The sequence below is a fragment of the Glycine soja genome, chromosome 8, assembly GCF_004193775.1.
Source record: "Glycine soja cultivar W05 chromosome 8, ASM419377v2, whole genome shotgun sequence".
NCBI classification, from domain to species: domain Eukaryota; kingdom Viridiplantae; phylum Streptophyta; class Magnoliopsida; order Fabales; family Fabaceae; genus Glycine; species Glycine soja.
In genome coordinates this window covers 9,043,368-9,057,052 of record NC_041009.1, presented here as the reverse complement: position 1 = coordinate 9,057,052, position 13,685 = coordinate 9,043,368, and the positions used below count along the sequence as shown (strand labels likewise).

General features: G+C 30.8%; 2 protein-coding genes across 2 annotated transcripts; both read right to left on the bottom strand.

The window, feature by feature from the left end:
• Positions 1–1,440: 1,440 nt before the first annotated feature.
• Positions 1,441–5,951, bottom strand: LOC114421722 (shaggy-related protein kinase eta-like). The gene is made up of 12 exons (XM_028387782.1): positions 5,756–5,951; positions 4,713–4,802; positions 4,434–4,493; positions 4,086–4,358; positions 3,928–4,002; positions 3,769–3,825; positions 3,265–3,405; positions 3,098–3,148; positions 2,940–3,011; positions 2,725–2,808; positions 2,463–2,564; positions 1,441–2,280 (listed from the first exon to the last, which is right to left on the bottom strand). Exons 1-12 carry the CDS (start codon positions 5,774–5,776, stop codon positions 2,155–2,157), a joined length of 1,152 nt encoding a protein of 383 aa, XP_028243583.1. The 5' UTR covers positions 5,777–5,951; the 3' UTR covers positions 1,441–2,154.
• A 2,003-nt stretch (positions 5,952–7,954) lies between these two features.
• On the bottom strand, positions 7,955–12,398 carry LOC114422864 (nucleobase-ascorbate transporter 2-like). Its single transcript, XM_028389412.1, has 13 exons — positions 11,994–12,398; positions 11,780–11,877; positions 11,308–11,484; positions 10,733–10,833; positions 10,553–10,628; positions 10,375–10,434; positions 9,987–10,171; positions 9,748–9,844; positions 9,395–9,540; positions 9,217–9,308; positions 9,054–9,131; positions 8,785–8,945; positions 7,955–8,340 (listed from the first exon to the last, which is right to left on the bottom strand). Exons 1-13 carry the CDS (start codon positions 12,082–12,084, stop codon positions 8,128–8,130), a joined length of 1,575 nt encoding a protein of 524 aa, XP_028245213.1. The 5' UTR covers positions 12,085–12,398; the 3' UTR covers positions 7,955–8,127.
• Between the last annotated feature and the right edge of the window lie 1,287 nt (positions 12,399–13,685).

Below are 13,685 nucleotides of genomic sequence, written 5' to 3'. Positions count from 1 at the left end.
AAAAATATTTTCTCAAATAAAGCAGAAACAATAAACTTCAATTTTAAATGTTTTAGTAGAATAAAAATGTAATAGATAAAGGATATAATTTTAAGTAAATCTAAAAACATAAAAAGACAAGAAGCATAAATTTTTAATGTTTTTATTTTCTAAAAATAAAAAATAAGAAGTTAAATAAATATATTTTCAGAATTTTAATCTTTTAAAAATAAAAACAATCTTCAAAAAATAAAAACATAAAATAAAAATATAAACCAAAAATACATAACTAATAGCACGGACCATTGCAAACATCCGCATGTGAGAGAGAAAATTCCTGACGCCTAGAGTAGAATTAACTTGCTACTTATTTTTCTAAAATTAGTAAATAATAATGGATTCATAATCTAACAAATCTTCATAACTGAGGATATTCAGAGTTCTAATATTTGATTGAAGAAGATCAATCAATTATTGGATGGCATGTGTACCTAAGATGATAGTATTTATCACCGACAACATACTCTGGTTAATCATGTCCACAAGCTCAAAAGTTCAAAAGCAATAGTGCACTGACACGCTCAAAAGGACAAATCTACGCATAAATCCCCAATGTAACATGAAAATTAAAAATTCGTAAAATAGAATGAAAGGCTGAACGTATTAGTCTCTCGATTCCTATACTTATGTGATTCTTTTAACTAGTTTATATCATTTAAAAAATTAGTTAATTTACTTAATTGTATTAAATGCATTAATTATTTATATTATCATTTTAAAATTATTTTTTTCTTATTTTTAGTTCACTTAATTATTTTTTATTAATATTTTGAAAAAATAATTAAATAAAAATATATAAAATAATAATAATTAATACAATTAAAAATTAGCAAAAAAAATCTTATAAAAAGATAAATAAATGTTTAAATAAGATCTTATAATTAAAAACAAAAAAATATTTTATCTTAAGACTTTTATAACTAATTCTGGTTCTTTTAAAAAAAATATAATTAATCACATTAAATATATCAATTATTTGTATATCATTCCAAATTAAATTTTTTTATCCCTCTATTCATTTAATTATTTTTTATTAATATTTGAAAAAAATAATTAAACAAGAATATATTAAAATAATAATTATTACGTTTAAAAATTAAAAATAATTTTATAAAAATAAACAAACAAATTTTTAAAAAATATCTTATGATTAATTTTATATAATAGACTCAGTGGGGACAAATGTCTGAAGAGAAAACAGACAACATTACATTTCACAAATATTTCATATTTGTCATGAGGAAGCCAAATTAACCCAAAAAGCAACACTCTCCATCATTAAGATTTATCCTCTATTGGGGGACCCTCCTTCCACATATACGTTGATTTAAATTTTTACAAATATACATGTATAGGAACAAATTTATATAAACAAGATCAAGACAAAAAAAAAGAAGAGAGTATAATATATAACATAAAAGGAGAATAAAATGTTCAATGAGACAACTCGTAATAGGATTATATTGTTCAACAATCAACATGATAAAACTTAAACGTAACTATGAATATCTCACTTTAACAATGTTAAACTTATTATTTTTTTGTTCATAGAGCAACCTCTAAACCTGGTTTCATCAAGACAGAAAAAGTAACAACTTCAAGAACATCGAGCCCTTCTTACATTTTTGCTTCCATCTTCATTATAATTCTTAATTCCTGAGAGGAGACGAAGGATTTGTAAGTATAAAAAGCAAATCACACTCTTAGGGTTGAGCCTATTTCCTTTTCATGGAATGGATAGAAGATGTTTGGGAATTGTAGCACCATACATGATCCACCATAAATACAGGACGTACATACCCAAAGAGTACCAAGGTGTACCCATATTCAGTACTTAATTTATTTTTGAAAAATAAGTATGGTATGCACCCATGGATACCCAACATGTACTAGGTACAGGTATGTACCCAGTTACGAGTACATACCCAGTATGTCTATGGCTTTAATTTTGTAGTACCCAAGCTATATAGATGCTTGCTGGAGTGATGGATCAACTGCAGCAATCCAGAACCCAAGTCTTGGTCCTAGTCAAGCACAGAATTACACTGCCATGGTATAATGACTTGTAATTTAGACAATAAGATGGTACCCCTCTTTTAAATCATCTCCATTAGACTACAATTTGCCGAGCTTAACATCATGTTCCAGAAATCCAGCCAAATGGGCATGTTGTAGCCCTATCTGCCGCTTCACATGGTCAGGAATCAACTTATCAATAAGTTCTGGAGATGCTCCAGATAACTGTAAACATAGAACATAAACATGTAATAGACCCTAAACAAGGTACTTAGTGAATATCAGATCATGGATATATTCATAATGAAGCTGTCTATCAAGAATCTTGTTCATAAAATTGTATTGTAGGGCATTTAGATTTTTGTAACCTTCATTCATAGCTAAGAAGACGATGCAGCCACACTCACCTCTTGTTTTAAGTTGAATAGAGGGGGAAATGGACGACCATCTGGCAAGTGAGCATTGGGTTCACGGAGTTCATCAAAGAATGGGTGAGCACATGCTTCTAGCTGCATAACAAAGAAAATCCTCCTCAAGCTGCTATGCTAGTTAATATATGTAACAGTCTGTAACCGATAACATTCAGAAGAAATATACTGGCCACGTTGAAGAAAGACTAAATGAGTTCCACACAGACAAATAAATCAAAATTGCAGCAATCGCACTCACCGCAGTACATCGAAGACTTGGGGAATACTGCAGAAGCCGGGAAGCAAGATCTATTGCTTCTGGAGGCATTTTTTCATGGAATATCTACACACAAAATTTTTAAGGTTTAGAATGTCTGGGATTCTTTTGTACACTCAACTTTGATAATCTGAAAAACAGAAGTGGCAGAAGAGAGAAAAAAAATTGCAACCCTTGAGCCATGGATGTGCTCTGACCTGTGGAAACTTGAAATCATTGTAGTTTGGATTCGTACAGGAAACTTCCTCCTGAGCGGGTGTGCCAAGAACCTGAAATACAGATTTTATTGAGCTGATTTCTTATGAAAAGAGTGATATGACCTTAGAAACCTAACATGTGGTAACACCAATTGCACCTTGATAATCTCTACAAGCTGGTCCACTGCATTTTCGCCAGGAAATAAGGGCTTCAAAAATTCCATTTGTGTGTCAGATAGCATGCAGGCAGTAAATAACTAAATAATTATTGAAAATGAGACTATTTGCACCATTTTAACAATAAAAGAAAAGCAATGACATAAACCTGGCCCAAAAGCAGCTCAGCAAGGACACAGCCAGCTGACCAAATATCAATTGAAGTAGTATACTCAGTGGCACCAAACATAAGTTCCGGTGCCCGATAGAAAAGTGAACATATGTGTGATATATTAGCTTTTCCTTTGACCTGATCACACAAAAATCCCAAGTAAACAAGAAATATCGGTTGGAAAAACATGGAAAAATATGATCCTGGATATTGTAATAGGAGTCACAATGCAAAACCTCATAAACACATAATTTTAATGTATATCAATCATACAGAAACCTACAAAACACACAACAATGGATGGGTTACCCAAAAGGCCCTAAACAAAGCAATATCAAAAACCAAAACTGCCTGGTCTACCAAAACAAAACCATATAAAAAAATTACAATGTGACAAGATAAAATGTTGAAACACACACAGACACACACATATGATGATGCACACAAAAAAAAGTGTGTGTGTGTGTGTGTGTGTGTGTACTGAGAATGAAATCAACATACCAGCACTTTTGCACTCCCAAAATCACATATCTTAACCTGGTGTGTAAGAGGGTCAACCTAGAGAATACACAAAATGACATCAGAGCAGGAAATAGTTCCTACTATTCAGAAAGAAAGTCCTAATAATAATTTCCATTCAGCAAGCACATATAAGCAAACCAGTATATTTTGAGGCTTCAAATCTCTGTGGCAAACTCCAGGAACAGTGTGGATATAAGCCAGCCCACTGAAAATCTATATGTGCACCACAGGCCCGTATCAGAATGTGAAAAGATAAAAACAGAACCTTCTCAATCACCAAAAAATTTGAGGCATACCTGGTGCATGTAAAGTTTTACATAGATAAGTGGCATGCTCTGATTAGTATTACTATAGAACTTTGAGACTCGATACATAGACTCTGGAACATATTCCATCACCAAATTAAGAAAAAGTTCATCTGCACTTGTAGTGGAAAAGAAACGATGCTTCAGAGAGATCACATTTGGATGGTCCATCAAGCGCATTAACTGTAGCTCACGATTTTTATATCTTTTGTCCTGTAAAACCTTCTTAATGGCCACTGGCTCGCCAGTTTCCAAGCATTTAGCCTAAGATGAAAAATTATCAGCATGTGTCAAAATATAGGGAGATGGTAACAGCTATGAATATAAATATTGGCTTACCAGGAAGACAATTCCAAATGACCCAGTCCCCACAATGCGTTCTGCTATATAACTTTTAGTCTAAAAGAATCATCAACATAAACGTTAAATATTCAAAGATTTGCTGATCAAAAAAAAAAAAAATATTCAAAGATTTAGCATGGATCATAGGTGAAATCCTCTCTCTAACTAAATCCCATAACATTTAAAAATCCAAGTTACATTTTTAACAAACTCAGTATCTGAAAAAAAAAATCTTAATAGCTGTTTACAGGAAAAATGGGTTTCACAAAAAAATACCTGTTTGGGCTTCCCATTTTTTCCTCCAACTGTAGTAGATATGATGTGACCATTCAGAGAATCATTACCATCATCAGCGGAAGTGGATATCTGTCAAGTTGCCACAATTATTAACAAGATATAAGGAATACTACAATTTCAAATGTTATGCATATCATTTCAAAATCATTTGATGTCTCAGGAAAGGTAAAGTTGGAAAAATATAGCCATAAAAAACACAGTAACACACTCGTCAGTAAAGAGACTGACCAGCAGGATACAGAGTGCTAACCAGATCATATTGCAATTCAGTTATTCAAAATCTAATCTCCACAGAAGATGTTGCATAAAGAAAGAAAAAGGTAGGTCGACAGCATAAGGACGGTATAAGATTACAGAAATTATGGAAACAAGCAGATGAAACAGGTTGAAGACAAGAAACATAACATCACTAAGCTCCTAGGACAAACTTCCAACAATTGTTGAAAGAAAGAGGGAAAACACAACCTATTATGTTACTTAAACAACGTAACAGCCAGCAGTAAAGTAAAACAACATTGAATGTTGATAAATTAACCAGAAACTAAAGTAAAAGGGCAATATGGAAATCAATCAGAATCTAGTAAATAACAAACAAAAGATCATAACAAAAATCAAGACCAAATCATGACAAGTCTTTATCATTACACACCCAGTTCAGAACTTCTCTCCAGGCCACAAATAAATAACTAAATTTCAATCTTTTATTAAAAGAAAAACGGATCAAGATGAAACTGAGCTAAAGTGGTCTTCTCTTTTAAGCTCAAGGACCAAATTTTCTACATAAAAGAACCCTAATAGTGCCTTAGCTTAGCCACGAGGAGGGGAAAAGGATAAAAGAAGAAGAATTATGGATAAACAAAAAGTTCAAAACTAATATAACTCTTGGTAGCTTTATCATATCTCAAATAACCAAAATTAGAAGCTCTTTTTCTTCAGGTGTGACTCAAGTTTCTGTCATTCTGAGCACCGAAACAATAAACCAATTCAATAAGATTCCAGAAATAAAGGGAAAACGCACGCACCTCGTGGTTGTGATCTGACATGAGGTAAGAGGACGTTAATGGGATGGGATTGGATAAAAAAGTGGAGAAAAAGATGAGATTTTGAAGACTTGGCCTTTATAGCTACTGGTGGTAATGTACCTGTCCACCGCCGTGATGAACTAAGTATCTAACTGCTTTTCAATTTTACAAAAATATCTGCAACAGATATTCTTTTAAGTTGTGAAACACAATTTAAGAAGAAGCTCTTTCTTATGTTTTATTCTTGTTTTTACAAAATGATTTTATGACAAAAAAATGTTTTTTGAATAAACTCTCAAGTTGGATGTTTTTTCCAGAAAAAAGTTGGGTAAATTCTTTAAAAAAGCCCATGTCAAATAAATAAGTGAGATTCAGACTTTAAATGTAGAAAGAAAAATAGATTTAAGTCTTCTCACCGAAAAGGTAAAACAAAAATTAAGACAGTGTAATTTGACGTACTCCTTTTATACTGTTACATAGAAAAAGAGAAAAAACCTATATCCCTTGCATTCCTTATTTTCATCTTTCTTATTTGGTAAATCTTTAATTCTTAAAATTGTAAGTATAGGTCATTTTAATATGAGAATGTTCCATCACTTCAAATATTTTATTAAGACTATATATATATATATATATATATATATATATATATATATATATAAATGATAAAGATAGAATAAATGAATCTCTTTTCTCTATATATATTGTTTAACCTTTAGTAACTAATGTTGTCTTGAAAGTAATAGTCATCGAATACAAATTATTTCTTTTATTAAAATTATAACATTAAGTGTTTATTAATTTATTATTATTATTATTATTATTATTATTATTATTATTATTATTATTATTATTATTATTATTATCGGCAAATAATGAGACAGTTAAATATGTGTCTAGGTTTTGGGATTGATAATATTTTTTTTCTTTTTTTTTTCCGGATAGGTAGTAATGAAAAAACAATTGAGAGTAAATTGGAAATAATAAATATGTGCACCAAATGAGATAATTGTTATTATAATAGTTATAGATTATTATTATCATCATCATCACTATTATTATTAATTTGGATTGACTATCTTCGATAAAACTAGCGAAAAAGTTAGTTGCAGGTTACAAGCTGAAAAATTAACTTATTAAATTAAAAATTTCGATAAAATTAACTGATGAAATAACTAAAAAATGTAAAAAGACATAAAAATTATAAAATCATGATTTATTTAAAAAAGAACAAGAAAAATGAATAAAAATATTAAGAATAAAAGTGAAAGAAAATATAAAAAGTTAAAAACTAACGCTTTAAAAAATGTTTCTTCAAATAATATTTCAAAAAATGCTATAAGATATATAGAAACTACTAAAAAAAATCTTACTCATCAAATAACCAAATGAGTTTCAGCTAATAAAAAAAGTTAGAAACTAACTGAAATATCTTACTTAACCTAACCCAATTCAATTAAACAACATAAAAACTAAGAAATGAAACTAAAAGAAGAAAAAAAGATAAGGGATAAAGATGAGTTATTTCCTTTTAATTAGGAATCTTATTGTTTAACAAATTTGGATTAATTTATTTTGTCCTAGAGATCACGAGTGTCCCCCAATCTATTAAGTTACACACTAATTCATTGTGCATGTTGCCGTTGGTTCACACAGATTCTCCAATTAAATAGATCATTCTTACTCATGTGAACGCAACGAAACCTTACACTAATGTGTCCGACTAAATAGATCATAGATCATTCTCACTCATGTGAACACAACGAGATCTTACACTGCTGTATCAACCCTTTGGGTTAATTTGGACTAATTTAAGAGATGAAAGTAATTTTTTTCCTTTAAAAAAATTAGTAAATTTGGACCACCGCTAAATTTGTAAGTATAATTTTCAATGTGAAAAAGAATCGTTCAAATTGTAGGATTAAATCAATGTTTTGTTTTGGTCAACAAAATTTAACCAGTTGAAGAGCATTGCAAAATAAAATCGTGTATTCGACTAAACCTTAAGCGAAGGCAAAGTCTCATAGATAACTCCCATCTTGCCTTGAAAGGAAGGTAACATGTTGGTCCACATAAAATTTGCCAATTTCATGCAAAGTGAAAAAAATGAAAAGAACGGAAAAATACCGATTAAAAAAGCCACTATAAAATGATTATAGGCAAATGAATTTCAAAAAATTGAAAAATATGTAAAAAAAATTAATGAACAAATAAGTTTATCTTGTATTATATGAAAAATTGAAATTAACCCAATTCAACTATATAAAATATACGACAAATAAATGAACATTTTCCTGCAAATACATACATTAACAAATAAGTTTAGAACATTTTTCTAGCTTATTTGGAAATGATGGTTTTCCACTTCAGACTTAGGATGGAGGGAAGAAGCGGTTGAGGTTGAAAGGGAGGGTGTAGAATTCTTCATTTCGGCTATCTCCTTTAAATGTTCTAAACTTTGCCCACCATGGCATTCCCCTATCTTTGGCACTATCCTTGTAGTCAAGAGTGTTGTCCAAAAACACAGCAACAATCAATGCAACCGTTGGGGAAGAAAAGAATATGGTATTAAGGAAATCATTGAACTGCAAAACCAAAGGACAGAAACTTAATTTCATTATTATAATGTCCATGAAAAAACAATGAAGGCTAACGTATGTCAAGGTCCTAAAAATTAGTTTAAGTTAAACCATAAGACAAAATTTAGATGCAACTCGTAACATTGTTGATACCATTCTCTAATCAGGATATGTTGCTGACTTATAATACAAATTATTGAGGTGAAACTCTAATTCTAATTGACAAACAGTATCAAACAAACTAAGGCTTGGGCAAATCGAGGGGATTGTAAAAAATTATGGATTTTTTAAAATAGAAAAATTAAATATCTTTATTTTAAAATAAGAAACGGATAAAATAGGAGGACTCAAAAGTTGTATTTATGTTATATATTGAAACTACATCTAAGTTTTGTCCTTAAATATTAATGTTAACTATGTGAGGATAAAAGTTTAAAACAATGAACTCACCCATCCGGCATTAGTATGAGCAGGGCCATGAAAGGCCCTGATAGTGTATTCTCTGAAATACTCAGGAATGGACAAACCTAAGAAGAGGGAAACGCCACAAATAAAGAGGTTCCTCATTGAGTTCATGTTAGTGAACTGTAAAAATGATAGCCCCACAGAAGCTGCAAAAACAAAATTAGCAATTGTCATAACAAGGCAGAAGAAGGAATCAAATAGTATATATAATAAAAAGGCTTAGTTAGTTAGTTAGTTTAGTTGGTGGTACTCACCCACAATACCAAACAAAACACAATACACAGCAGCAAACATGGGGAATGGTATTGATGCAAATAGAGCTCCAAATTTTCCTGAAGAAAGAAGCAAATTATGAACTTTAAGTAAAACTATGAAAATAATTGGAATTAATTTACACACTTATGTTAGTCCGCTCACCTAACATTGAGAAGAATATCATAAATCCAGCTGAAACTTGAATGACCCTTCTACTACCAATACGATTGCTTCCTAGAAGCCCCACATTCTCTCTGTCTTAGTCATAAAAGAGTCAATATGTGCCCCATAAAAGTGAAGAAAAGCATGAGTTCACTTCATGAAGAATAATAACACTCACACAGAAACTGTAGAACCAGTGAGTGTTCCGAAAAGGCCATTCAGCAAGATTCCAATTCCCTGCCAACCGATACCACGGCTCAGCACGTGAGCAGGAGGTGGTGTGGCACTTGCAAGACGTGATGCAGCTTTGTATGCCCCGGTTGACTGAAAAAAAGTGATTCTTTATTTGAGTAAATAGTCTATGTTCATGCTGTTAGTTTAAAACGATTTTATACTATTATTCGATCAGAAATTATCATGTATGACACATTTATGGACTTCTATAAAAACTACTACTACTTTAGGAATCACACCTACCATAATTTTTTTTATTAGTTGATAATGTAAAAAATTTTATGCACGTGTCAATACCTCAACTAATGAGACTAACACAGCAGCCATCATTCCAAAAGCATGGCCAGCATCAAATGTAGGAGCACCCCACTCAAGAGGGTATGGAATCTTTATCCTGCCACAAACATGTTCAAGAGTCAATAACTAAATCAAACATATTCTTTGCTTTATTCATGTAGGTAATTATTTTTTAACAGTAAAAGTATGTGTGTGTTTTACAAATATTCAACTACAAAGATGCTCTTGGTAGTACCAACCATGGAGCAGAAGAAATGAGGTTTGCCCTGTCTGTCCTGCAACTATGTTGGGTTAAGTCCGGTCGGTGCTTGTATGCTCCACTTGCTGTTAACAAATGTGCATATGCCCATATCACTGTTGTTGATATGAGTAGAGCAAATCTCTCTAGTATAGGTACTTGTCTTATCTGAAAATTTTTCAAGTACTGCACACAACACAATTAGGATAGGTTAGTGACAAGGCTTTTTGGTATTTGACATATTAAGCTTATTAGTTCAAACCTAATCTGGTGAAACAAATTTAAAAAAGGTAAGACAATTTCAAAGACTATTTTCAACTTGTTATCTTTAAACATGTCACCACCATTTTTTAATGTGTGAGATAACTACAGTTACGTCTAATTTGTACCTGAGAGAAGGCTATAAACAGGATTAGCATGGGAATTCCAATTTCAACGCAAGTCCCCACCTGTAAAAGGACAGAGTAATATGTTAAACAATATGAGCCAAGAAAAATATTACTATTAAATTTCACAATTAAGATATCCTGACAAATAGTACTAGCAACATGTGGTTTAGTGTAATACCACAAGGAAGCCTCTGTCAAATAATCCAAAACCAACTAAGGCAATTACTGGAACCATTCCAAGTGGGCTGAAAAATCTGAATATAAAGGAAAAGGACATTAATTATTAGATATATATTAAATGCGGTATTCAAGTTTCATGCTAAAGTATACATTGCATTTTACATAAAATAAAACTCACCTAGAACAAATAGCCCATATTTGACTAAATCCCAAAATTATTTGTATGCTTGAAGCTACTATTAGAGCTCCTTGGACTGCTCTCATTGTGCTAAGAAATCTCTGGAGAAGAATGGAAGGGCATTAGTTTAAGCAATGGAGATGACAAATTCAAGATAATTTAGTACACTTTATCATGCACATTATTATTCTAAACTTTGTCCCAAGTTATTTTTTCCGGTAATAAATGGCTAGTAAAAGAAGACAAATTTCACCAACAGGTGTAGAGCCCACACCCTGCCAACATGCTTAACAATAAATATGGTACTAATATGCATACAGTATAGTATATCGCTCCTCTATAAAAAAAATTTTACGGTTAGGACCATAAATGCTTACATCATTTATAGTTAGGACCATATGATCCTCCTCTGTAAATGTTTTTTTTATAGTTAGGACCATAAATGTTCATATTGAATAAGATTAAATGTTCATATGCTTACATCATTCATAGGTGGTAATATTAATATGAACCTTTAACATAACAATTGAATTCAGGACAAAACGTGAAAGAGAGATTACGGAAAATGCACTGACCAAATGTGGGTCCTCTATCGTTGCAAAAGAAGGATCACGAATTATAGATATAACGGGGACCATGAACGCATACGATCCTCCTACCACCGTTGGTAATCTCGTTCCAAAGAGAGTCTGCAAAAGTGTATTAATTCCTTCAACAAAAAGGAGGGTTTGTACCACCCTCACTTTATCATCCTGAACAAACCAAGTCAATATATGAATGTCAATTCTCCCTCTATGTATATTTGCAATTTCATTTCAAGGGCCACCAAAACTTCATTTCGGTGGGATCCACCAACTTAATCTCAGTATGTGACAAAATCAAATACATAAAACAAAAACAATCAATCAAAACTTCAAGAGTTTTCCTTGGTATATAGATTTGCCAATAATACATCAAAAGAATTTCATCAGTATCAATCACAAACAATAAAACTGAAGTACTAGTTAAACCTTAAAAGGACTTGACTTGAACATAGAAATAGCTTACATCACTTCCACCCATCACAGGCACCAGAAATGAAGGGATCATCACTGCAGTTCCCAAGGCCAAAATGTAATGCTGGAAACCCAAAGCTATTGTCTCAGCTGTTAACAGTTTAACGTATATATATCACTCACAGTGAAAAATAAATACCTAGGAAACAAAGCACAAACAATGCAGTTTGAGAAAAGATTGAAGCTTGTAATGCACAGTTGCATACCCCAAGATGGGTTTGAATCTATACAATACTCTAAGCCTTGAAGTTGGTCCATTGGTGGGTGGCTTATCTCCTCAGGCTTTACAGCTGCCATGATCACTACCCACTTTGCAACTCTTTTGTTGCTTCCAAATCCTACTGCTTTATGAAGCACACTTGAAGAAGAAGAAGAAACAACACCAAGAGGACAAAGACACACACTTTGATCCTCCCAGTTAGAAAGTGAAAGTGAAGAAACTAATTGATTCAGGAATGAAACTGATAGAGTCAATGTATGATGTTGAGAAGCCCACAACAAATCATGGAAGTAAGAGATGAAAAAAGAAAAAAAGAAGAAAACAAAAAAAAGTTCTCTAGCACTGAGCACTAAGGCCTTTTCTTCTTCAACTTTGTTATCAGTTGCTATCTTTCTATGTCTGCTTTTGATTTATTTACGTTATATATATATCAAAGGGTTCCGTTAACTTTTCAATATTCCCACATTGCCCCTTAAGGAACTTCCAAAAAACTGAACTCAAATGTTACCGTTGCTTCACTGTTCCCATTAAACTTTACAACTATTTTTTTTTTTTTTGATGTAACCAAGTGCCAATTAAAGTGCCTCAGATAGGTATAAAGATGTTAATGATAAATGTTAAGTTGAGTTTGCTACAAGGTTTGAATAAAGGTGAAAGTTTTAACGTACATATAGTTAATATATTGAAATTAATATTTAATGTAATAATTTTTAATTGCATTAATGTATTTTTAATAAACGAACACATATTTAATATCTCAGCTTGGATGCCATACCCATAATAGCAAATCTTTGTAACTTGAAACCATTCACCTCATTTTTACCTCTGAATCAATTTGGTTTGGCAGTAACAATTTTAAAAAAAAAATCACGAATCAATTTTGTGACTCAAACTTATCCATAAAATTATACAAAAGTGTGCAGGTAAACATGTTTAATTTATTAAAGTTAAGGCTAGCTAGTTGAATCTTAAGAATTAGGAGTTTCTTTATATATATATATATATTATAATTATTCATATCCTTATGTTTTTTTTCGTATTAATATTTAACATATATCTAAACTTTAATTTTAACATCACTAGTCTAAGGTTAGAACAACTTTGTGTTGCTAGTTGATTAACACACAAGGTGATTATTAACTTTTACATTATTCAAATAGCTTATAAACTTGTTTGATTAAATTAAATATTTAGTAATTCAATACATATTGTTAACGAAATTTAAGAAAATATCAAAATATTGATTATTTCAATTGAAAAGTAAATATATACATAAAGGAATAAAGGTAAATTACCCTAACTGCTATATATCGTTATACTATATCTGGTTTTATTTTTTCATATAATATTATTTATTTTAATTAATATGTTATTCATTTAATTTAAAATAAATATTTCAGATTTTTAAAAGTTTAAATTAATAAAAAATATAAAATTAATTATTTAGAAATATATTTTTTCTACAAAACAAAAAATAATTCATATAAAAATTATTTAAATGTTTTTATGTCATTTTGTATTTGTTAATTACTTTACCTAATATATAATTTATTAAATATTTTAATTCAATAAGTAAGTTTATTTGTGATATTGCTCTGTGGAAAAATTAAAATAAATGCAGGTGATATTTGACTATTTTTTGAGTCTTTAATCTTTATATTTTAACTGACATTATTAT